Genomic DNA, 25,017 nt, shown 5'->3' with positions numbered 1-25,017 from the left:
ATCTAGTGACGTGTTGGGTTTTCAAAGCGCGCCTGCGCCTTTCACCGTTCCACGTGCGGCAACCGGAAGCCTTTGGAGTAGCTGCTAGTTGTGCAACATGGAAGAAGTGATGGAAACGCAAAATGCAACGGAGGCTGAGGACAACTTCACCATGATTTCTCGCACGACTGGCAAACGGGGCAAAAAGCGGCGAGCGGAAGGGCAGCAGCTGGAGGGTCAGGATAGCGGTGGCCAGATGGATATTGAGGGGCCCCTGCCCCAAAAGAAACCTGTTTTTCCTCCTTTGTCCGGGGACGCATTCTCGGTACAGTTTGAAGGGGACGAGTCGTGGGTTTATTTTCTGGACGCAGGTGGGGGGCGGCGGGTAGAACGATTGGGTTGGTGAACCGGGGCAATTTATTTCCTTTTCGGTTCCATATATTTTACTCATTTGAAAACGTTAGCTTAACAAAGGGTCAATAGGCCTCTCCAGATTGCCAATAGAGCCTGTGACCTAAAGTTTAGGAGCCTCTAGTTCAGATGTTTGAAGTGCGAGTGCCACTGGATTTGAAAATCCTTTCCTGCCCCACAAACTAAGCAGTACTTACAATTTTATTTGGTGGGGGTGTTTTACGGTTCCTCTGCATAAGCTATGCATCAAAGAGTTAATGATAGTGATAGAATTAGGGAATGCCTCAGTGTTGGGGCACTGGGACATAAGCTAATTATTTAATTGTCTGTAGGGAAGTTACATGGTTATTTCTTTAGCTGTCCTTGGAGAAGCTGCATATTTAATGAACAGCTCCTGATGTGAAAGAGAAATATATGTTTTGAGATTGCCTTGTAACTTTTTTTTGTACTTTTTGAGGGAGTGACCAGAATTATTTTCAGACAATTATAATACAATTAGATTTGTAAGGGTTTGAATGGTTACTGGGAGAAAGACAGTATTGTATTGTTGAATGCCTGCCCTCTTTCAGTCAGCTAGGGAGTAAGGGAATCTGGGTCCTTGTAGGCCTTTGGCAACACTAGATAGTGGATAGAGGGCTGGTTTCCATAATCTGGAAAAACTTGAGTTTAAGCCCCTGATCAAAATGTGTGACCCTGGACATGTCACTTAACCTCTTAGTATTCTGGATCCTTCCCTAGGGCTATAAGTTGCAGGGAAGAGCTGACCTGCACTGATAGAGAGCATTAACTCATCGACAATTCTCCCTGATTAAAAAAAAAAATTTCTTCTAGTTTTTTAATTATCTTTAAGATTAAAAAATTTGAGTTCCAAATATTCTCCCTTCCTTTTGCCTCTCCCAACCCATTGAGAAGGCAAGCAGTATGTTTGCTATACATTTGAAGTTATGCAAAACATTTCCATATTAACCCTGTCACCAAAAAACAAAAAAAAATGACCAAGATCAATGTTTTTTAAAAGTATGCTTTCAGTTTACACTTAAAAGTTCAGTTGTGTCTGACTGACCCCATTTGGGGTTTTCTTGGCAAAGATACTGGAGTGGTTTGCCATTGCCTTCTCCAGCTTGTTTTACAGATGAGGAAACTAAGGCAAACCAGGTTAAGGGACTTGCCCATGGTCACATAGCTAGTAAGTGTCTGAGGTCAGATTTGAACTTGGGTAGATGAATGGCTCTCTATCCACTGTACCATCTAACTGCCCCTTATATTTATTTTGTTGTACTCTCCAGTATAATGCAAGCTATAGGAGGGTAAGGACCATGTAGGATAGGTGGTACAGTGGATAGAGTGTGAGGCCCAGACTCAGGAAAAATCATCTTCCCAAGTTCAAATCTGGCCTCAGACACTTATGTAGTTTTGTGACCCTAGGCAAGTCACTTACCCAATTTGCCTCACTTTCCTCATCTATAAAATAAGTGGAGAAGGAAATCCAAACTACTCCAGAATTTTTGCTAAGAAAACTCCAAATGGGGTCACAAAGACTCAGACATGACTGAAAACCACAGAACAACATAGGATTGTGCCATTTAAAAATCTCTTTATCCAACACAGCATAGTGCCTTGCATGTACATAGCGGTCCTTAGATGACTACATTTTTTAACTCATCTCTGATACCTGTCTAGTGGTAGAAGCTGCAAGAACTTAGGTAGTTGAAACCTTCAAAGACCCAATATAACCTTTATCACCCATAGAGTGAGGAATAGGTTTTAGTGGTTTTATTTATTTACTACATAAAAATAATAGTATTTAATGTTTATTCCACAAGATAGATAAGGGATTAACTTTCCCTTGATTCTTAATTTTGCATCTTTATTATAGGGTGGCCAAGGTGAAATGAGGAAAATTCCAGTGCCTGCCAACAGATATACTCCATTAAAAGAGAACTGGTTGAAAATATTTTCTCCTGTTGTAGAACACCTGGGACTTCAGATACGATTTAACTTAAAGTCAAGAAATGTAGAAATCAGGGTAAGGAAGTTCTTTCCAAATGAACATTTATTTGTCTTATACACGTTGAGGCATGATAAATTTTAATTGTTGATAATGTGTTTTATCCTGGTTATATTCATCTTGTATTTCTCCATTTTACTGTGGATATTTGGAGAGTGTGATATTCTCTAATTTGTCACCTGATAGTTTCAATAGGAGGGATTTTAAATGTGTGATTTGGAGGATCTTGTCCTGTTCTTTGTAGAATTTCTCTTTATCTTTTGCAAAATATGTTGTGGAATTTTTTTGTTGGCACTCTTGAGCCTTTGGATTTGTTGCTTTAGAGTTATATGATGAAACATTGCTTTCTTCATCTTAACAATGAACTATCTTTCCATTTAATAGCAGCTTCCTTTGCCTCTTATGGTTTTATTTTAAAAGCACTAATTTCAGTACAATTGTGGTTCAGTTCTTTCAGTTACATATAGTTAAATGATCTAAAAACTGCTTATTAGGATCTCCTCTGTTCATTCTTTTTCCACCTCATTTTATATCCTGCACATATCCCACACAACTCTCTGGACCCTTTAAAGAGAATTTTAGAGAATTAACGGCAGTTTTTGTTTTTGCTTTTTATCATGTCCAAAGAACTCATCTTTTTTGGCCAACTTCTTCATGATCAGCCTTTCTTTACCTAATGTAAAAGTTAAATTAGTCTCTAGTAATAAAAGTATTATATTTTATGAGGTTTATTAAAGATTATTAGAAATCAAGGATACAAAATAATAAACCACGTGTCTAGGGCTGATTAGCCCATTCACATCTTACTCACTACATCTTGCCATCTCCGAGTAGAGGAAGAGAGAGGCTGAAGTAGGCATTACAGCCAGTTTAAATACAAATTGTGATCTCGCCCAGGTGAGGACTCAGGTGAGATTATATGGCATTCTGGGAAGTACCAAGGACTTCTGGCAATTGAAGTCTGGGGTTCAAATCTCCATTTTACATTAACCCCCTGAGACCCATTAAAAAAATCCAGTAAGGGGGCAGTCCCCTTTGGTATAAGAGTATACATACAAGTAAATGTTCAATCAACCACACCCAAAGTTCATTCTTGATCTTCTAGTGCACAGCTTGTGGTCTGTGGAGGCATCTTCATGGTGTCTTCTCCAAACAGTTCAGTTTCTGGATTCTGAGAGGTAGTTATGTTTCTTAACCTAAATTACTCTCAAAAGGAATTTAAACTTTGCAATTTAGAATAATAATAATTTTACATTACCCCCTTGAAGAAGGTGATTGAAAAACACAGGGATCATTTAGGGATGCATGGCTGAGTTATGAGGTATATGAATCAATTGGGAAGAGAAATCAAAAACATTAAAAAAAAATCCAAATAAAAAAAGGTAATTTCTGGATGAAATATAGACTAACAAAGTCTTTTGTGTAAAAATTCTAAGTAAAGGAAAAATAAATCTATAACAGGTCCTTGAATCAGGGCCCAATTAAAATGTTATAAATAATTAAGCATTTACCCAGCCAGGGCTACAGAAAGTTTTACACTATGAAAGACAGAAAAGGGACCAGATTATAGGAGCCAAATTTGAGATACTTGTCTGTAAGTATTTTCACGAAGAGTGTGTATACAAGGAAGGCCTACATTTTAACATATGTCAAGCATCACAACCTCAAGTCTTCACACTAGGTTCAAGTCCTTTGTATTGGTTTAGAAGTGCATCAATCCTTCCTGGATTGGCTCTTTTTTTTTTTTTTTTGGACCTGTGTGCTCTTCTGGCACAATTCAGGTTTAGTTTTGTGCTTCTTTGGCCCTGTGTAATGGCTCTTTTGTATATTTTGTCCTAGAATCAGACAGAATCATTAAGCAAAGTCCCATAATTTTTTTTAAAAACAATCAGTGGCATCATTTTTATAGCCTCAAGCTTTTGTGGCATGCATTGACATTAATATAGCAAATATATTTTAAACTTATATTACTGCTAAATCAAAAAAGTTAAGGAAAATCTTAATACTGGTGACATGTGCTTCAAATATAAAAAAGGAGAGAAAAAATAAACTGAAATAGTATATTGCACATGCAAGAAAAATATAACAATAAAAGAGTTTTAAAATTCAAAAATATAGCTTATAATCATTGATATACTGTATCAGCTAAGGAAATGTAGAATACAAGGCTTTCTCACCAAAAATGAGATCCATTTCCTCTTCATATCTGGCCATGATCCACTGTGAATACAAGCAAATTAATTTCACAAAGTAACACTTTTTTATAAAGAACAGTAGTACAAATATGTAGGTATCAATATCCCCAAAATTCTCAATAGGCCAATTAATTACAATCGCAAAAAAAACCACTATCATATTTCACATAAGTTGCTGTATGGCATTTTTTAAAGCCTATGAACTGATGGATATTTGTCACAATTTTTACAAACGTTTACAACAAAATTACAATAACAAAAAAAACTACAAAAATTTACAAACAAATCTTTTTGGGGTGCAGAACACTTATGTTTAGTCATCAATTGGGGAGACTAGTCCCCCAATCATCATCAGGGGGTATTGTGATTTTTAGATTTCTTCCATCTTGCTTGGTCTAGCACCCAGGAATGTGAACACCCACATTACACAGGCATGTGCTAGCAATTGAAAAATCAGAAACAACTGAATGCCCCCCTGGGCTGTCCTAAGCCAAGCTTGAGCTACCATTGGCACATATGAGATGCAGGAAGTGAGGTAGAGTTCTCGTCACTTCCTGTGGAGAGGGCTAGAGCCAGTTCGATCCTGGAACTCATGCGTGTCTCTCTCCCTCTCTCCCTCTCTCCCTCTCCTTACCACCAATAATTGTTATATTCAGTCTCAACCCCTAAATTTAGTGAAGCACTTGTAGATATATTTTTAAAAAGTATACTTTTATATTTACATGAAGTATACTTTTAGATACATAAAATGAAACCATTTTTTCTTTCTGTTGTCACTGCTAGGGTTCTTTTTTTTTAAGACGTTATTTTCAGATTGTTCTCAGGGTCCTCTAGTCTCTCTCTTAAACATTGCTACCAGATTAATCTTACTAAGACTGCTCTGCTTTTACCTTTCTTTTTATTCCCTGGACTTAGTATAGTGTGTGGCACCTTAATAGGCACCTAATAGATGTTTATTGATCGACACTGAAAAGAGGTGGGATACAAATATGTATGATCTGATCGCTCTTCATATATTTGAAGACATCTCTGGGCAGCTAGGTGGCACAGCAGACTGAGTGCCAGGCTGGAGTCAGGAAGAGGCAGCTTTCTGAATTTAAATCTGGCCTCGGACAATTAGTCACTTAACCCTGTGCCCCAAGGGTTATGAAGAGTTGGATACAACTGACCACCAACAAATAAGGAAGAGAGATTAGAGAATTTTTAACTATGGAAGTCAAAAGAAAGACCTGTGAGTTTCAGAAATTAAAATATTAGATTTAATATTCTCTAAGGAGGAACTTTTTCCATAGTTAGAGATGTTCAAAACTAGAGTGTCCTGCCCAGTTAATACACTACCTCAGGGAAGTAGCATGTATTAGAATATTTTATTAGATACTCTCTAAAACAGTGATGACAAATCTATGACATAGATGCTAAAGATGGCATGCAAAATGTAGTGTTCTCTGTGGGCATGTGGCCACACACACCTTTGTTACTAGAGAGGCTGAGGGAGTCTGGCGGAGCTGCTCCCCCCACCCTTTTCCACCACTCCTGATAACATTATTTCACATCCCCTGCCCCTCTGCTCAGCAAGCCAATGGGAGCACTTTCTCCCTCCCCTGGGTGGAGTGGGGTGGGGGGCAGGGCATGCCTGGCATTTGGTGGGGGATGGGGAGGGGCACATAACTTGGTCTGGGGGTGGGGGCAGAGCCTGGCACTCTATCTCAGAAAGGTTCCCCATCACTGCTAAGATTTCTATGGTGGTTTAATTCAGAAATTTTTGACAGATTTTCCTTATAGTTAGTGGAGAGTCAAAATTCACTATGCTATTCAAGACTTTTGGAAATCACCTTTCCAACCCCAAGACACTTGCTGGCCACTAATATAGATTGTATGCTTGTTTTTCTGAATTTTTCTCTGACCATTGATACATCCTTATTTGTACCCATATTCTGTGCTTCTCTAAAGAAATGCCTTCTGTCTTCAGGATCCAAATTCCACTCGTTTTTCAACATATACTTCAAATTTCCACTCCCTTCATGAAGCTGACCATTTCAGTTCATAATCTATTTACTAAATTCCTTTTAGTTAATGCTGTTCCATAGTTGTATTTTTCTTCCACTTCACTTCCCTCTTGATGTTTTCAATTTGTCTTTTGTAAGCTTTGTACATATGTGATAGGAAGTTGGTATGTTATTAGAAGTTAAATGTACTCATATAGAGCCCATCTTTTCTTTTGTTAGTGACTGCAAAAAATGTGATGTGAGCCTTGAAATCCCTTTTTTAAATGGAGTATCACAGAACTACACTAACACATTTAGTCACTTAAATATTACTTTCTATTTACATGTGTATTTTGCTTAAGAGAGTAGGGGGGAAAAGAAAAGATGTTTAATTTACTTTGTTTGCATGATGGATGCTCATCTTGAATGTTTTGAATGCCTCATACTTCCTTCAACCATTGGCTTTGACTGGATTATGCTGTATTTTCTAGGCCGTTATTTTTACCGCATCCACCAGAATAATTTTGTGAGATCCTAGCTTCTTGTGTATGCTCAGCCCCAGGGTTTGGTTGGAGCTCTGTTGCTTTGGTTCATGAGTTGTAACAGCTTTTCTTAGTTGCCCTAAGCCTATTCTCAGAAAGTATGAGCTGTCAGCTTCCATTTCTCTTAGGTTCTTAAAGGTTCTGCCACACATAGTAGTAGTATATATCCCTGTGTATCACTTCGCACTGTGACCTGTGAACCAAATACTTTGTACACCCCAAGATGACTTGCTTCATGTCATGGATTGGCTTAATTTTGTTGTGATCAGGTAGCAAGATCAATATTGATGATGGTCCGTGGATAGTAAGAATAAGATAAATTGGGGCAGAAGCAGTACTTGAATTGCAAATTGGTTACATTGGGCCACTCTTTGATGCTGCAGGACTGTGGGAAAGAGCTGAATTAAGGGCAATTGACTTGAAATAAAATAATAAACTGACTAGAAACTGTTACTTGTTGAACTAGAGAGGATAACTGAGGGAAACTTACTTCTTGAGATAGAGAAGGTGAACTGAGAGGAAACTTTCTTAAATGAAGAGAAATTGAGGGGAACCTGTTACTTCACAATGTCTGTTGTTCTCTGGCTGGCTTTTACTAGAGAGGTCTGCCACAGGAACCTAAACTTGCTTATATGTAATGGAGGGAAACAGAAATGCTGGGGGATGCCACACACACGGATGCTAGTACACAGGGGACATTACTTATAAGGGACTACCCTGGGGTTTACTCTGGGGTCTGCCTATTGATCCCTACTGATTGCTTATGGGTTGATCTACTTCCTAAACCCCCTCCTCCCTCACTCCCTCCCTTGCCTCCCTCACCTCCCCAATCTTCCTTGAAGCCTTTGGCTCCTTCCCTCCCTCCTGAGTGAACTATAAAGATACTGTAGTTGCTTTCTTATTCAAGGGGTTTATTGAGATAACTGGATGGGAAACTGAGGTAAGAGGGATGAGGAAATCCCTAATCTAAATGAGGTAAAATTGAAGGTTTAGGGGAGTCACAAGTGTGGCTCTTAGTTAGAAAAATGGAGGTCAATGGCTTTTCAAGATCTTCTTTCGGGGCAGCTGGGTGGCTCAGTGAATTGAGAGCCAGTCAATACACAGTATTAACTCCAAGATGGAAGGTAAGGGTTTATAAAAAAAAAATTTTTTATAAAGATCTTTTTTCTTCTTCACAACTCAGCTGGATCTCTCAGCTTAAAACCCAGAAAGAAATAAACTTCAAAGTCTCTTAAGTTTCCTCTTGGCCAGCTCAATTCTCAAAAGACCACCATTTCAAAAGCTTCTCTCTTAATCAGCTTCCACTGCTCAGAGCCAGGGACAAAGTCCAAAAACCAAGTCAGCCTCACAAAAGTCTCTCAGCCAGCTTTCAAACCTTCAGAGAGCATGTGCCCCAGTCAGAGACCCAGAGACCAGAAAGCCCCCTGGTCAGCTTCAACTGCCCAGAGCCAGAAAGCCAGAGACTAAGTTTAAAAGCCCAGTTTCTTTTTTCAATGTGACCAGCTAAAAACCTCCAGGGGGGAAAAGTGGCTTCCAGTCAGAGACACAGAGACCAAAAGCCCCCTCTCAGCTCCAACTGCTCAGAGCCAGAGCAAGAGACCAAGTTCAAAAACCAAGTCAGCCTCACAAAAGTCTCTCAGCCAGCTTAAAACCTCCAAGGAACAGAGTGGCTTCCAGTCAGAGACACAGAGACCAAAAACCCCAACTGCCACCAACCGGGGACATTCTGTTGGAACCCTGGCTTTTGCATTCTTTGCATCTTGTTTCACAAGTCCTACAAAACCTCTCTCTTCCTGTCTCTATCACAATGTACTGGCTTTTATGTCAGGTTTTTTAAAGGAATCCAGTGGAAGTGGAAGTCCAGTGACTGTTGTAGCTTGGACTGACCTAACCTGACTTGAGGGATGAAAGTGTCAGCATATTGAGTGCAGCAAAAATCCTGGTTTAGACTGAAAGCTGTGACACAACTAAAGCACTCTTGATGTTTGGTCCTGGGCCTCTTTTCCATATGTCCTCATCAGTGCACCAGGGTGTTTATGGGTGTCTGTGTATGGATAGTAACAAACCATGTTCATTCAGAGCCCCCATGACATTATGTACCAGATGAAGCTGTGGTCAGATTTAATGCTCCCTCTCCAAATTATGCCAGCTAATTTTTCACTGGTTTCCTGTTCCCAGGGAAAGCCCCTGTGCAAATGAATATGTGTAACAGTTAACTGTGCTTCTATACTTAAAGCTTTCACAGTAGAACAGGTCATTTTTATGTTCAAAGCAAACTTTATCTTGCAGAAATAAAGAAGTGCCTATTTTTAAGAATACACACTCCTCTGTTTGACATTGAAGTCCTTTTTCAGTCTGGCTCCATCCTACTTTTCAAGTTACTATCATCTACATAATCTCTGCTCCCAAGAAACTGTTCTATTTACAGTACCTTGGGTATGACATTCCATATCCCACCTACATACCTTTTCACAACCATCTCTTCTGCCTGGAATGCTCTCCCTCTTCATCACTGATTTTTAGAATCCTTGACTCCCTTCAAGGCTCAGTTTAAAGGCTGTATCATATAAGAATCCTTTCCTGCCATTGTTAGTACTCCCCTTCCCCCCTCCCCTATTTTGTCTTTATTTTTCCTGTATCCTGTCTGTGAGGATAGAGAATTGACTTTGGAACTAGGAAGAGCTGACTTCAAGTCCTGCCTCTGACAGATAGTGACTGTGACCTAAGGCCAATCACTCAGCCTCTTAGCATCCTAGGCCTCTCTGTTAGTTGCAGAGAAGGTGTTCACCAGCCTTAGTAGAAGGGGTAAACTCACATGGGTTTTCCCTATGCCAATGAAAGTATAGGTCTAATCCTGTTAGCTTTTCTGTGACCATGAACCTCTCAATAGATTGTAAGCTCCCTAAGGGCAGGGAACATCTCACTTTCCTCTTTGGATCCCTAGTGTTTAAGAGATTAATAAATGCTTATTGATTGTATGGTTAAAAGTACTGGGGACAACCCCAAAGAGATAATGGACAAAAAGACTTGTACAAAAATATTCATAGCTGCACTCTTTGTGGTGGCCAAAAATTGGAAAATAAGGGGATGCCCATCAATTGGGGAATGGCTGAACAAATTGTGGTATATGTTGGTGATGGAATACTATTGTGCTCAAAGGAACAATAAAGTGGAGGAATTCCATGTCAACTGGAACAACCTCCAGGAAGTGATGCAGAGCGAGAGGAGCAGAACCAGGAGAACATTGTACACAGAGACAAACACACTGTGGTATAATCGAATGTAATGGACTTCTCCATTAGTGGCGGTGTAATGTCCCTGCACAATCTGCAGGGATCAAGGAGAAAAAAAACACTATCCAAAAGCAGAGGACAAACTGAGGGAGTAGAAACACCAAGGAAAAGCAACTGCCTGACTACAATGGCTGAGGGGACATGACAGAAGAAAGACTCTGAGTGAACACTCTGATGCAAATACTAACAACATGGCAATGGGTTCAAGTCAAGAACACATATGATACCAGTGGAATCATGCGTCGGCCACGGGGGGTGGGAGGGAGGAAAAGAAAATAATCTTTGTCTTTAATGAAAAATGCATGGAAATGATCAAATAAAATACTATAAAATTAAAAAAAAAAGTACTGGGGACAGCTGGGCAAGCTTTAAGTATTTTGAAGTGAAAGTTCATAAATTGTGGAGCCTGAGGACATTTGGGTATATGGAGTTGATGGTAATTTTAAAACTTGCTTATTTTTTCTTTTACTTAAGTTTTTTTTATCCTTTTTTTATTTAGAATATATTTCCATGGTCACATGATTCATGTGACCCCAGCTGTTTTCTCCCCCTTCTCAGAGCTGACAAGCAATTCCATTGAGTTATAAATGTATCATTGTTCAAAACCCATTTCCATGTTATTCATATTTGTAGTAGAGTGATCTTTTAACACCCAAACCTCAATCATATCCCCATCGAACTATGTGTTCCATCATATATTTTTCTAATGTATTTCTGCTCCCATAGTTCTTTCTCTGAATGTGGATAGAGTTCTTTCTTCCAAGTTCCTCTGGATTGGGACATTACATTGCCGCTAGTAGAAAAGTCTATTATGTTTGATTGTACCACAGTATATCCATCTCTGTGGACAACATTCTCCTGGTTCTGCTCCTTTTGCTCTGTATTAATTCCTAGAGTTCTTTCCAGTTCATATAGAATTCCTCCAGTTCATTATTCCTTTCAGCACAGTAATATTCCATCACTATCAGATACCACAATTTGTTCAGCCATTCCCTAATTGATGGATATCCCCTCATTTTCCATTTTTTTGCCACCACAGAGAGCGTGCTATAAATATTTTTGTACAAGTCTTTTTTCTTATTATCTCATTGGGATACAAACCTAGCAGTGGTATGGCTGGGTCGAAAGGGTAGACATTCTTTTAAAGCCCTTTGGGCATAATTCCAAATTGCCCTCCAGAATGGTTGGACCAACCAGTAGTGTATTAGTGTCCCAATTTTGCCACATCCACTCCAACATTTATGATTTTCCTTTGCTGCCATATTTGCCAGTCCAATAGGTTAAGTTCTTAACAGAATTATATACACACTATTTTTCAGCCCAGTATTATGTTTTCTTACAGACTTGTAAAGAAACCAAGGATGTTAGTGCTCTGACAAAAGCTGTTGATTTTGTGAAGGCTTTTATTCTTGGATTTCAGGTAGAGGTGAGTGATCTCATTAATGTTAATGTAACTGAACCTGAAGTTTTCATGGATTTGGGGTCTCTTGTAAGTTCCTAGTTTAACTTTATTTGTGGGTTAGGAGTTTCATATAATTTAACACTTGGAGAAATAACTAGTTGATAGTTTTTTCACTTTGAGATCTGCATTTTACTTTATTTTTCTTCTCTATTCTCTAGGATTTTTATATGAAATTAACTTTTAACTTTTCATACTTTTACATTTTTAGGATGCACTTGCTCTCATTAGGTTAGATGATCTCTTCCTAGAATCTTTTGAAGTGACAGATGGTAAGTGGTCTTTTTCTATAGTGTTACCTTTATGAACTTTTTAAAAGTTATGTTTGATTTCCTTGTATGCAAACCGGCTCATAAATATTGTGCTACTTTTTTACTTTTCTTTTAGCCTTGAGATAACAATTTAAAACAATATTACAGTAGAGATGGAATGTGTTCTTTCATGCCTTTGTGCTTTCTACTTACATTGTTCACTTAACCTGGAATGGCACCTTGCCCTTCACTTTAATCTCCTGCTATAGAAATTCTACTCATCCATTTTTCAGATTCCAGTTCAAATGCTCAACTTCTTAGGCTATGTGTGTTGTACTAACCATGTTCCAAGAAACCATAAACTATCTGCTGACATTTTTTTTCAGTGAAGGCATTTCATTTCCTCTCACTTGGTGGAATGCTTTCTCTTGCCTTTGAACTCAGAGCACTTTGTCGTACATATTCAATTTCATGTCTAATTATTTGTTGTATATATTTTATCTTCCTAAATGTATTATTAGTAAGTGCCCGATTCTTGAAGGCAGGGACCATATTTTCTGTTTGTTTCTTCTAATCTGTAGCCCAGTACCTGTACCTTGTGGGCACTTAAATGTTGAATGCATAAAAAATAATGTAATTAGATGTTGCCTAAGATTGGAATCTCTTGTGAGTCTCTACTAAACTTTTTTTTTTTTAATTTAGTAAAGCCTTTAAAAGGAGACCACCTTTCAAGGGCAATAGGACGAATTGCTGGGAAAGGAGGGAAAACTAAATTTACCATAGAAAATGTGACTCGGACACGGATAGTTTTGGCTGATTTGTAAGTATAAAACTTCAGGAGAAAAAATTATTTTGACCTGTACTTCTCTGGTTCAAAAGAAAAAGTTGTTTAAAATTTTTTGTTTTAATGCATTAATTTTTTTATGGAAATGAACATTAAAGCCTCCAGTGAGGTTTATTTCAATTTTGAGGAAAATGTATACAACCATTATTCTTCCTATTCAATTTAAAAGTCCAGATTTCAAATAGCATCCTTAGGGGAATTTGGTAAGTAGGTGTTTTAAACATAAGAATCAGATTTTGTTCAAGAAAAACCTTTTAAAAATAGCTAGAGAATAAGCACTTATATTAAAAAAGATGAAAGGCCTTTAAAGTGTTAAGCACGAACCTCAGATTATTAACCCTAATTAAAGTTAAAGCTAATCTACCTAGATCAGCATTTTAGTGAAAAACAGATGGCACAGAGATTATACAGTGTAATGAAACCACAAAGTATAAATTGGATGATCATGAAAAGAACATTTGCATTAAAAAATATCTTATTTAAAAATCACTTTGTTAGGTTGGGAACATGTTTGCAACTGTCTTTTGTATATTTTGACTATCTTATAAATTTATATTCTGGTATTTATTATTTAAATAATTTATTTAGATAACAAATTTACTAATTTACTTTTAAATATATTGGATAAAATGAATCCAGAAGCTGCTGAATTTTAAAGGATCATTTTGGGGAAGATGGATAAATTTTTCTAATTTTAATAGGCACAGCCTTGGAACAAAATAACAGTAACTTATATTTGCATAGTAGTACTTCATAGATTACAAAGCTCTTTCCCATATATTTTCTTTTTTGATTTTCAAATTAAGTTTGCAAAGGTTATGTTTTCTGAGTTGCTTATTTTCTGTGACTATACATATAGTAGTCACAGATAGGTGATAGGATGTTAACAGTGGTGTGATGTATTGAAGTGGTATAAAGGATATTAAAAATTACAAACTCAGTAACCTTCAGCAAAGACAATCATGGGACCTTTAGGCCATATGGTCCAACCGTCTCATATTTCAAAGCTAAGGAAACTAAAACCAAGAGTGGCACACTCATGGTCACATATGATTTACAAAATAAAGATTAAAATAATTGAGTTATTTTATTAATATAAAATTAATACTTTATATTATACTTAAGCTATATCTATGTATATTTAAAAGTTATATAACTAGCTAGGTTGTATAGTGGGTAGAGCTCTGGACTTGGAATAAGGGAGATCTGAGTTCAAATCTAACTTCAAACACTTAATGGATGAGTGACCCATAGCAAGTTATTTAACCTGTTTGCCTAAGCTTACTCATCTGTAAAAGGAAGATATCTTGTCCCATGTGTGTAGTTGAGATGACATATTTTAGTAGGCACTATGTAAATGTTAGATGATGATATTGTCAGTGAACAAAGTGTAGCAGTTCCATGAGTCCTTGCCTGTAGTTCTTCCACTTCTGACTATATGCAAGGGAGTTAGTACCTTGTATCAAGATCTCCTCCTGAACATGTTTATAGGTCATAAAATACATTGAAGACAGATTATGTCACCAAGAAAGTAGGAGGGTTAATCTTATAGTGAGAATATAATAAAAGGTTAGTATTATAATGGTCAAAATAGGGGTTTTGACAAAATAAGAGAGCAGGTTTTAATAATTTAAGTTTTAAATGAGAATATAATAGAGTTGTAAATTAATATTATCCCTTTAAGCCAGAGAAAAGAAAACTTCTAGCAGCTTTTAACAATTAACAATTTAGTTTAATTAAAATAGAAATAGTAAAAGAACATAGTAAAGGAGGGAAAGATAGAAAAGAGGAAAGAGATTGCTAATATTATACCCTATAAATATACCTGAAATTACTAATAACTATCTAAAATTTTGTCTTCTCAGGACTGGTTTTTTCTGCCTGACACACCAGGCCTACTCTACTCTATAAATGATTCACTAAGTACCAACTCCCTAAAATAATAGACAGCTACCACTCACTCCTTCAATCAGTTTTCTATAGCAGCCCAACTGTTAGTAGCCAACTATCAGCAGATCCTTGCCTATGAGATAGACCTCCTGCTCTCTCGAGATCCCAGAGGCAAAAAGTCCTTTAAAGGCTAAAGCCAAAAAGCCCTCTCAGTAAGCTCAGGCCTGCCTTTATACAACTAAATGCCAACCCACACTACCAACAACCAACTCGCCCCCAGCAGCCACCTTCCCTGCAACTGACATTGGCTCAACAGGGGGCTCTCCGGTTTGTATTTCCTGCTATTATAATCCCTATACACCTCTATGGTAAAAGGATCTCCAAGTCCCCCGTTAAATTAAAAAAGGAATAAGGAATTCCTTTTTACAGCATCTTTTTTATTCATATCCATTATTAGTAAAGTAATGAGGAAAGTTTCAAGAGAAGTCACTAAAGTCAAAGAATCCTCTGTGAGGGTTTTATGAGGGGAAAAAATTAACAGGATTAGGTTCTATGAGGTTGTAGTCCTGTATGAATGACAGGTACTTACACTAGTGAAATGAGGGAGCCTTCAAAATTTGTTTTTGGGAGATAATCCCCTCATTTTTAGAAAAATTCATTGAATACAATTTTTGACATGTGCAAATTTTTTTTGAGGTCAGGGACTTACTTTTCATCTCTTATCCCTCACAGTACTTCATATAATATAATGCCTTGAATAGTATTTCTTGGATCAAATAAATATTTTCTGAGCTAACATCAATCAGCACTATTTCTTCATATGTTGGAGGTTTGCCTCTATTGAGCTAGGTTTTTTTTGTGTTTATTCTTTAATCGAATGCAAAAATATACAAGGATACAATAGTTTCATGTGTTACAAAAGTGGAGCATTCCAAAGCAATTAGAATCATGGATTGTGTTAAGCATAGAAGGGCTCTAGCTAAATCTCTAACTGCATTCCTAGACCAAATACTTGAGGATCTGAATTTGGCCACCTAAAAATACCTTTAAAATCCTTACCATAAAGCTGATTTTCTAATCTGTGCTAGCATTATTTGTATTTCTTTATGAATTTTGGATCCATGAGTTTTGTAGCAACCTGAACCTGATGATTCTCAGTAAAATCATTCATTGTCTTCTATATTTTTGTAAGAGAAGATACTTAAGATTCTGAGTTGGATGTAAACTCAGAGTTTATCTAGTGCAGTGACCTCATTTCACAGATGAGGAACCCGAGACTCAGAGAGGTGAGATGACTTTACCAAAGTCTCAAAGTTGGTAAGTGGAAAGATCAAGATCTGAAGCCAGGCCCTTCATTAAATCCAGGGCTCTTTCTACTGTATGCAGCTGTTGGTTTTTAGATCACTTGGTAAAGATTTAACTGAAAAAAGAACATAGACTGATTCTCCAATACAGTGATTTGCTGAGAAAATTGAACTTCTTTTTGAGCCTCAATGGTATGGGTACTCGTGGGCTCCTTAATTTATCACTATTTCTTAAAGATCTCTCTTAGTAGTAAGAATAGTGGTGGAAAGGGCCATGCATTATTTCCCAGGTAGAACGAGAGTCTTACTTGCTAGAGATCTCTTAATTTCTTTTATTATTAAACTTCATATATCTTCCCTGGGTCAAAAAACATGTTTGAAGTGTGTGCCATGGTAGAGGCCTATAGAAGTATGACTTCTCTAGGGAGCAAGGAGTGAAGCTGTCATCACTTGAATAATGAGAGGTCAGTGCCTCCTTACTCTGGAGCTTATTCTGCAGGACTAACTGACCTGCATGATGGCATTACTTTTTGGGTCTCTGCCACCAAATCTGAGAAAATAGTATCTCTACTTCTCGGTTACCATTGAATGCTCAGGTAGATCGATATTTCTGTTAACTTCTAGGCCTCACTCCAGAAACTTTTTCCTTTCATTCTCACCAGTCAGAGGGATGAGACTCCAACTTTTTCTCCTAAAAGGCACTGAATTTAAAAATATCCTTGGATAAATCACTTAAGAAAAAACACCTCATCCTTATGTGCCACCACACCTGGTCTATATATTGGTTTTGCTTTTATTTTTTTTTTTTAATTTTCTCTTAGAAGGGAAGGTTTGAATGGGAAAGGAGCATACCTACAAATAATTTTTATGTAAAAATAAAAGACATCAATAGAACTTGGGGAAAAAAAGATTTCTCAGCTGTCCTAGCCATCAAATATGTAGAAGTTTTAGGTTTCTTACCACTAGAGCCTTAGATGCCAGGCCCTTCTGGGGCCTGAATACCCATTCTGTGGGTATTCATACTCTACTCTCTCATGTTAGAATGAGTACTTATGAATATGAGGTGATTGGAAAGCTCTCATCTCTAACTAAAAATCTACGGTCCTATGATTAAGAAGCCCACATGCATAAAAAGCACTTTGATTTTTCTCTTTACCTCATGGTGGTCTAGGAGCAGAATGATTTTCATTTTTGCATTCAGTTGTGTTGTCTTTATAGAATTTTAAGGATCTGATAGTTTACCCAAAAAAAAAACAAAAAACAATTACATTTGTTTTTATAATTCATTATAGGGTCAAAAAAACATATAGCAATAGCAACATATGAATATCTTTTTAATTTTTAAAATGTATCAATACATTTTGTTTTCACTTATCAAAATGTCACTTATTCTGATGTGTATTCCTCTAGAAAGTTTAATTGTTGATAGAAAAGGAGAATGTATCCTTTCTCTTTTATAGTACAAAGTATTAACACTATAACCCCTCTATTTAGCATAATCTTGTTCCACGGAATGCTACCTCTATTATATTCATGGTATGGTCATACAGTTTAAAAAAGTCATCATCTTGCCAAGAAAAAAATAATATAATCACTCCTAAATATAAACAAAGTTCTTTCAAGGTTTACAAGGTCATAACCTTGTCACGTAACTAACTTAGGTGAGGAAAGTGAAGTGATTTGTTGATCATTAGAGAGCTAGCCAGTATCAGGATTTTGGATTTGGATTTTTTTTTCCCTGACTTTGTCAAGAAACTCCTTTCCATCATACCATACTGGCACCCTTTTTTTTTTGTCTACTTCTTTGGTGTTTCAGAGAAAAGGGCAACAAAAAGTCTTGCAAATATTGTTCTCACTTTCTGGGGGTTGGGGAGAGGGGAGAAGGAAGAAGTGAAAAGCCTTACTTTCTATTTTGACCAAGAGGGATAATTGATGTGGCCTGTTAAAACTGGTTTTTTTGTTTGTTTGTTTTGAGGCTTTATGTTATAGGAGTTAGAAGTATCAGATGAATTATCCGAATATTACAACATACAGTTACAACCTACTGTCTTTTGTGTAGATATCTATATCATCTTTAATCACTTAATTTTGTAACTTAGGTCTTTTTCATTAAGCTGTGTACTTTTTAAAATCGTATTTTTGGTACAAACATTTCCTTATTTTGTCTTGTAGGAAAGTTCATATCCTTGGGTCTTTCCAAAATATTAAAATGGCAAGAACAGCCATCTGCAACCTCATTCTCGGTAAATGTTGCTTACTTTGTTCTTTGGAAACATAGGGATGTACTAGAAATCCCTAACTTCATTGTGTGGTGAGAAAAATATTTATTAGGAAGCAGGAAGTAAAAATTAGGTTAAGTTTTGGTGATATGGAAAATAATTTCCCTTCTTTTGCCTAGTTGGGGAACAAAGGGATTTTTCATCTCTTTGCAGTTTAAGGCTTCTTTCTGATCTTTTTCCTGATTTCTTAACTACTAGCTTTCAGACATTCATTTCCTATCTGTTTGGGTATATAAATGTTAGTAATTTATTCTATTAAAAAATGAAATAAGGAATGAATTTGCTGAATAGTTGGGCCTCCTATAATTTACCTACTTGCCTCCATTTTAACACTTGAACAGAAACCAACTGATATGTACATGGCACTTTTTACAAAGTGTGTGCATACTCTTTCTTGAACTTCACTCTAGCCTTGGAAGATAAGTTCTACAGGGAGCATCCCCATTTTATAGAGAGGAAACTGAAGCTCACAAAGACTTGCTAAGTCTAGTGTGATTTCCTCTAGCCTTTCCTCTTGTCAGGTGTCCACTTTTTATGACCCAATTCAAGAGCCAGATAAAACAAGGGGATACATTCCCAGAACTGTGAACAGCTGAAGCCTATAGATATAACCAATTTCCTGATTCCTACACTCACACAGTTCCCCTCAAAAAAAAAAAAAGACCTTTAAAAAGTGAGAGTGAAACTGCTGTGGGCAGGCAGACCTCCTGTGTAACTGGAACCCTGAGTAAATTGCCTATATTTTCATTTGGGGAACACGGCTTAGATTGGAACAAATTTGGTATGCTTTTTATGTAAATTTTGTATTCTTATTTTTTTTTTCCCCTTACCTGTAGGAAGTCCTCCATCCAAGGTCTACGGTAACATTCGAGCTGTGGCTAGCAGAGCAGCAGATCGATTTTAATTTCAAAATCAAGGACTTGCTTTTTGAAGGTGGAGATGGGCTAGACTACAATGAGAAGGCAGCAACAGTGTTGAGCAAATCTTTCTATCCTCATTCAGAAACAAGGAAAACCCTTTTTCTAGTTATTCAATACCATAGACTTAAAATCTTTATATTTAAATAATATGAAAGCTATTAATTTATCTCTTTTTTTTAGGTATATTGTACCTATTTTGTCTACTTGGCACTAGAATAGATCTATAAATGGATTTCCAGACACAGGGCCTGGAGTCAGTAAGATCTGAGTTTAAATTTGGTCTCAATAAATTTTTAGTTGTGACCTTGAGCAAGTCACAATTTGTCTGCTTTCGGTTCCCAATTGTAAAATGGGGATTATAATAGCACCTACCTCACAGGGTTGTTGTGAGGATTAAATGAGATATTTGTAAAGCAGAGTTCTTGGCAAATTGTGTTTTGTGTTAATAAATACATTTTATTCTTCCTCCTCTTTAATTTTAAAGGAAATTAATCTCACTAGAGAACAGTTCTGGTAGTAAGTTCCTACTTGAATTTTTAGGAAAGTTTATAGACCAATTTATTATTTCCTAAAAATCAAGAAGTTGATAAGCTTATGATGGTGACTACTTGCTTTTTGAATGTTTCATAACCTTGTACCATGACCCAGAAGAAATTAATCTGTCCCATTTGTAAAATGAAGAAAAATCTATCCACCAAAGTTATTGAGAAAAATGTATTAAGCACTTTTCAAATAGGTTTATATTACCAATGCTGATACTTTAGCAATAAAAATTAAAACACATAAGATTTACTCTCTTGGATCACCCTTTTCAGCTGTATTGAAACTAAATCCTAACATTGGAACACTCAGACATAAAAATACTATTTTTGTTCATTTTAGTTTCAATTCAGTAAGCAAAGAAATCTTGGAAATGTAAAATTGTTATTTGAACTCTGGACTCCATTCCCCAGGAGTCCTTGCTAGCTCCCAGAATGCCCTCTAATGTCACTGAATTCTCAAATGGGCCGAGAGCAAAATGAGTATTTAGAGGATCTCCGCCCATAGCGGGCTCTCCTTACTTCCTGTCTCAGATGGCAAACAGACGTGTCTCATGATGTGAAATTTTGGGTGGGCCTCATAGCCCACCTGGCACATGCCTTTTCTTGTATATTCTTAAATTCTCAACCTTTAATAAACCTCTAAAATATGATACTCCTTGCAGAGAGAAACTAATTTCTATCTTGCCTCAGTATCTCCCCTAAATTTTAATCTTTACAGAAATGTAGTCTGGATTTTTTTTTTTTTACAAAAAAAGAAATAAGGTCCAGAGAATAGTAAAATGACTTGCTGGGAGACCACACAATTGAAATTCTTTTAATTAGGCTGCTTTATGTGAGCATATTCTTGTTGAATTTTCTCAATATAAGGAAGAATTTTATAAATTCACCTAACTAAAAGTTCTACATTTAATGTCCCAAGAAAACTTATGGGGATAAAGAACTATCAAAATCTAACTTTCATAGGGCTAAACCACCACCAAATGTAAATTGTAACGGATAATTTTAGCGTTGTAACCTAAACTATTAATTATTGGTCACCATGGGATATCCCAAATAACATACCCAAGTCAGCTGGAAATTTATGGTGATTTTAATTAATATAGAGGAAAGAAATTAAGAAGGGAGAGGGAAAAGGTGTAGGATTTCTCCCACCTGGCCTGTGCCAGGAGGAAGATTAGAGGCTTCTAGGAAGCTATCTTCTAGGAAGATAAAGTTGGGAGAGTAAAGGAGGAAGGAATCAGCCTGAACTCCACGAGGGCTCAGCTAAGATGCCTGAACCTGAATTAGCTCAAGGGCAAACACCACCAAAACCCAGACGAATGGCTGCCACCATGCCAAGATGTCGGAACACTTAGCACGCTGCCAGCCAGAGCCACATGGGGGGAGTGCAATGAAAGGAAGTGACATGAAATATATAGATGGTTTTACATCGCTTTCCTGCATCTCATATGTACCAATGGTAGCTTAAGCTTGACTTAGGACAGCCCAGGAGTCTCTCAGCTGTTTCTGATTTGTCATTTTTCTCTATCAAAGGCCATCCTCCTACATACTTAATCCTTAAGTATGGTTATAGATATTCCTGTTTTTGTTAGACAAAGTAGGGTGGAGTGCTGTAAAGTTCCCAAGACATCCCTGATTTTGTTAGACTAAGCATTTTCATTGTTACAATCAGGAGATAGCTAAATCCAATCTTCACAAAATGGAATGTAAGCAAGTCAAGTTTGTAGGAAAATTTAGGAAATATACACATATTGGTAGGTTTATATAGAAAGTAGTAATAAGAAGAGTTTTTTGAATTGTACATACACATATCTCACTGGAAATATGTTGAACATCTCTAAGCAGGAAGTAATATGATTTTTTTCATCACACGTTGAAGGCAGGAAAGGCTATTGAAATTTTAGACACATGATGTCCAAATGAAAATCCCAAATCTGGAGGTAAAGGAACTGGGCTATGATCTAATAACTGGCATCTCTGAAGTTAGGATTTGGAGTTCTATGGTCCTCTCCAAGACCCTTTCTATAAATACGGTATTTCTCCCCTAGCCTGTTTCAAACCTACAGATGTTGGTATGTGGGTGGGATGGAGGACTGTCATACATAACAAATTAAATTTAAGGATAGCTTTTGTCTGGCTGGCCTAGAATCCATGTTAAGGTTCAGGACTTAAGTGTAATTAGTTATTTAAAAAAAATTTTAGGGGGCAGCTGGGTGGCTCAGTGGATTGAGAGTCAGGCCTAGAGATGGGAGGTCCTAGGTTCAAATCTGGCCTCAGATACTTCCCAGCTGTGTGGCCCTGGGCAAGTCACTTAACCCCCATTGCCTAGCCCTTTCCACTCTTCTGCCTTGGACAAGGCGGATGGTAAGGGTTTAAAAAAGAAAAAAAAAATTTTTTTACTATGATTATGAATTTTCAGAATCAATTCCTATACTTAAAAAATGAATGTTATTATCTTCTAGTGACAAAGAATTAGGTAATTTGATATCATCTTAAATTCTCAATGACAAGTACCATTCCTGTCTGCATTTCCAGTAAAATATATCACTTCCTATAACATGGCTTCTTATAAACTCCTTAGCTGTGGATCAGTTAACAAAGATCACTTTGAACACATGGTAGCAAGTTTCAAATATTTTATTTTTTTATTCATATAGTATGAAGGTTCCTAAAGATCCCACACAACATGATGTAGCATGCAGAAGAAAAACTAACATTCAACATAAACCATCCCCCCCCCAACACAAACTAAAAAACAAAACCAAAAAAAAAATCCCCCAATAAGGAAATATTTGCACTATTTTCTATAACGCCAGCCAAGATATGCACAAGCAAGAGAAATAGAAAGCATTTGCTAAAATATCTGTAACAAATACTTATGTACAAAAAATTCACAAAAGACTAGTTCCCCCTTGAAGCAGAGCACATGGCAGTTGACACTGGAACAGATCAAACCACTGGCTGGGATTATAAGCCACGTACTGATCCAGAGGAAGAAAGTTACATGTAGTGGAGATTTTCAGTTTGAACATTAACATTTACCAAAGTTTGGCAACATTATCTTTTTAAATTATGCAAATTATGTAAACAAGAGGTACATTTCAAATCGATCTACATGCAAAACTCCATGTCATGCAAGGACACCAAGCACCTGGATTTCTCTCTCACAGACAGAGCCCATGATGTGCAGCACTCAGTTGAAGGAACAGCTATGGCAGATAGATGCTCAATTTGAGAAGGTTCATACAACCTTACTTTCCTGTTGCTGATTATAAAACCAGTGAAATAGAAAAACTAGGAAAGACTGTACTGCCCTAAAAGTTTAAGTAGAATTTTTTTTCCAGCCAATAGTACCATTGCAGAAAGGGAAGGGTAGTTGGTAGAACATGATTCACTACTTTTATGTCACACAAATATAGCAATGTAGCATCCATTACAAATTATGATTTCGGCAAATCTATAGATAAATGTCAAACACTTTAAGACCTTCTGTTATAGATAGTACAAATTTAGATAATGTAAAGTTTCCTCTTTCTATGACATAGGTTAACAAGATTTTCCCATTGTATGAAATATACGTGTATAAATATGTGTACATAATACATATAAACACGCATTAAATATTCATTAGACTACCTACAATAGGTTACATTACCTGCATTCTTCTAGTGCAGAAGGGAAACATGATTCCAACATTAAGTTTAAGGACAAACATTTTCTCACTACACAATATATCAAAAGTGAGAGAATTCTGGATAATTGCATGATATTCTCAAATTCTCACGATTAAGCAATGCATCAAGACAAACCTAGCTATTGTATAAAATAAACCCATTGCAGGTGATAATTTACATTGCTTAGGGATATTTTAATAAATGCAACTGTTCCCACAGTTACCAAGTTATAGAATGAAGTGGCTAACAAGCATTGCACAGTTACTATATGAACACAAGGACTAGTTCTTGGCATTAGCATTTAAATTACATTTTTTTCATTCAGCAGAAGTGTATTAAAAGCTGCTTAGCAAAGAGACACAGTCCCTGGTAATATATTAACAGGTATAAATAAACTTAGACTCCTGTGTTACAAAAAAAGTAATTAAGGTAAATAGCAGGAAGTTGACAATGCTTTATCAATCTGTCAAGAGACATCTGAGTATCACAGGAAAACAGCTGACCTAACACCCAGTTTAAATTTTACAGACTTCTACTATATATATAAAACTGTGTGAAATAAAAGTAAGGATGTATATATCCATATTTCGAACTGTTTATGTTCTGCTTGGCACTTTTGTATTCTAGTTTTGCTTCTGAATCAAGTATATTAAATTAAAGCCAACCTACTACATATAGAAAGCTACATATATCTATATATAAATATTTACATATGTATATATAGATATTTCCTTGTTATAAAAGATGAAGAAAAATAAATAAAAAAGCCAACCCTTCCCTTTCTCCACCACACTGAAATGCTTGCTCTTTTCAGTCTTGCTGTCCTTCAGACTTTAAAGTGCTACACGGAGTTATTGAGAGAATAAGAGTTCAATAACACTTAGTTGGCTTCATGAGGCTCATGTTGGAAAATGTGGCTTCACAGAGAAAAATACTTCCATTTAAATACACAGATAGCATTGCTGGACGTCTTGAGCAGATCTTCAGAGATGGAGAAGAAAGCAAAAGTGTTGGGTGGTGCTCTAAAAAGAGTCACACATCTACCACCATCTTTTTGTGGATATCTAGGCCTCCTACAACCTGAAACAGACAGCAATAAATGAAACTTAACACAAGCTGAGAAATCTCTCTTTATTAATGCAATGGTCTTGCCAAAGTTACCATATAAACAAACAAGCTGCTGCCTAAAATCTATTATTTTCAGGAGTTGGAACTTTTCACAAAGTTGTCTCAAGTTACAATTTTCATGGGCTTTCTTTCTCTTCTCCCTCCAAGTCAAGAAATGATTTATTTTTAATCCAGATAAAAACAACATTGAATTATATTTAAAAGCTAACTTTACAGGCCTTTCTTTGTGCTCTGGGAACTTAGTATCGGATGGTTAAGTTCAAGTTTTAAAAGTTGTTCTGAAAATCCAATATAGGTGCCCCTGATTATTCTA

At 36.7% G+C, this 25,017-nt stretch overlaps 2 protein-coding genes across 4 annotated transcripts in view; one reads left to right on the top strand and one right to left on the bottom strand.

Annotated features, from left to right (window-relative positions):
- The first annotated feature begins 9 nt into the window (after window positions 1-9).
- Window positions 10-19,836, top strand: PNO1 (partner of NOB1 homolog). Its single transcript, XM_001374522.5, has 7 exons — window positions 10-304; window positions 2,267-2,416; window positions 11,756-11,839; window positions 12,084-12,144; window positions 12,826-12,943; window positions 18,334-18,404; window positions 19,277-19,836. Exons 1-7 carry the CDS (start codon window positions 98-100, stop codon window positions 19,342-19,344), a joined length of 759 nt encoding a protein of 252 aa, XP_001374559.2. The 5' UTR covers window positions 10-97; the 3' UTR covers window positions 19,345-19,836.
- A 2,687-nt stretch (window positions 19,837-22,523) lies between these two features.
- PPP3R1 (protein phosphatase 3 regulatory subunit B, alpha) overlaps window positions 22,524-25,017 on the bottom strand; it is a 131,021-nt gene continuing 128,527 nt past the window's right edge. For all 3 annotated transcript variants that reach the window (XM_056813911.1, XM_007476726.3, XM_056813912.1), the window contains one exon: window positions 22,524-24,656. In XM_056813911.1, the coding sequence (XP_056669889.1) occupies window positions 24,609-24,656 (48 nt within the window). In that variant the 3' untranslated portion in view covers window positions 22,524-24,608. The remainder of the gene's footprint in view (window positions 24,657-25,017) is intronic.

Source organism: Monodelphis domestica, chromosome 1 (genome assembly GCF_027887165.1).
Source record: "Monodelphis domestica isolate mMonDom1 chromosome 1, mMonDom1.pri, whole genome shotgun sequence".
Lineage (NCBI taxonomy): Eukaryota > Metazoa > Chordata > Mammalia > Didelphimorphia > Didelphidae > Monodelphis > Monodelphis domestica.
Note: the sequence above shows the minus strand (reverse complement) of the source record. Positions and strands in the feature narration are given on the sequence as shown.

Bases quoted from the DNA above. Each gene is read 5' to 3' on its own strand.
- PNO1 (XM_001374522.5), top strand. From the start codon at position 98: ATGGAAGAAGTGATGGAAACGCAAAATGCAACGGAGGCTGAGGACAAC. The intron at 11,840-12,083 runs GTGAGTGATCTC...TTACATTTTTAG, and splicing joins TTCTTGGATTTCAGGTAGAG to GATGCACTTGCTCTCATTAG. The intron at 18,405-19,276 runs GTAAATGTTGCT...CCTTACCTGTAG, and splicing joins CATCTGCAACCTCATTCTCG to GAAGTCCTCCATCCAAGGTC.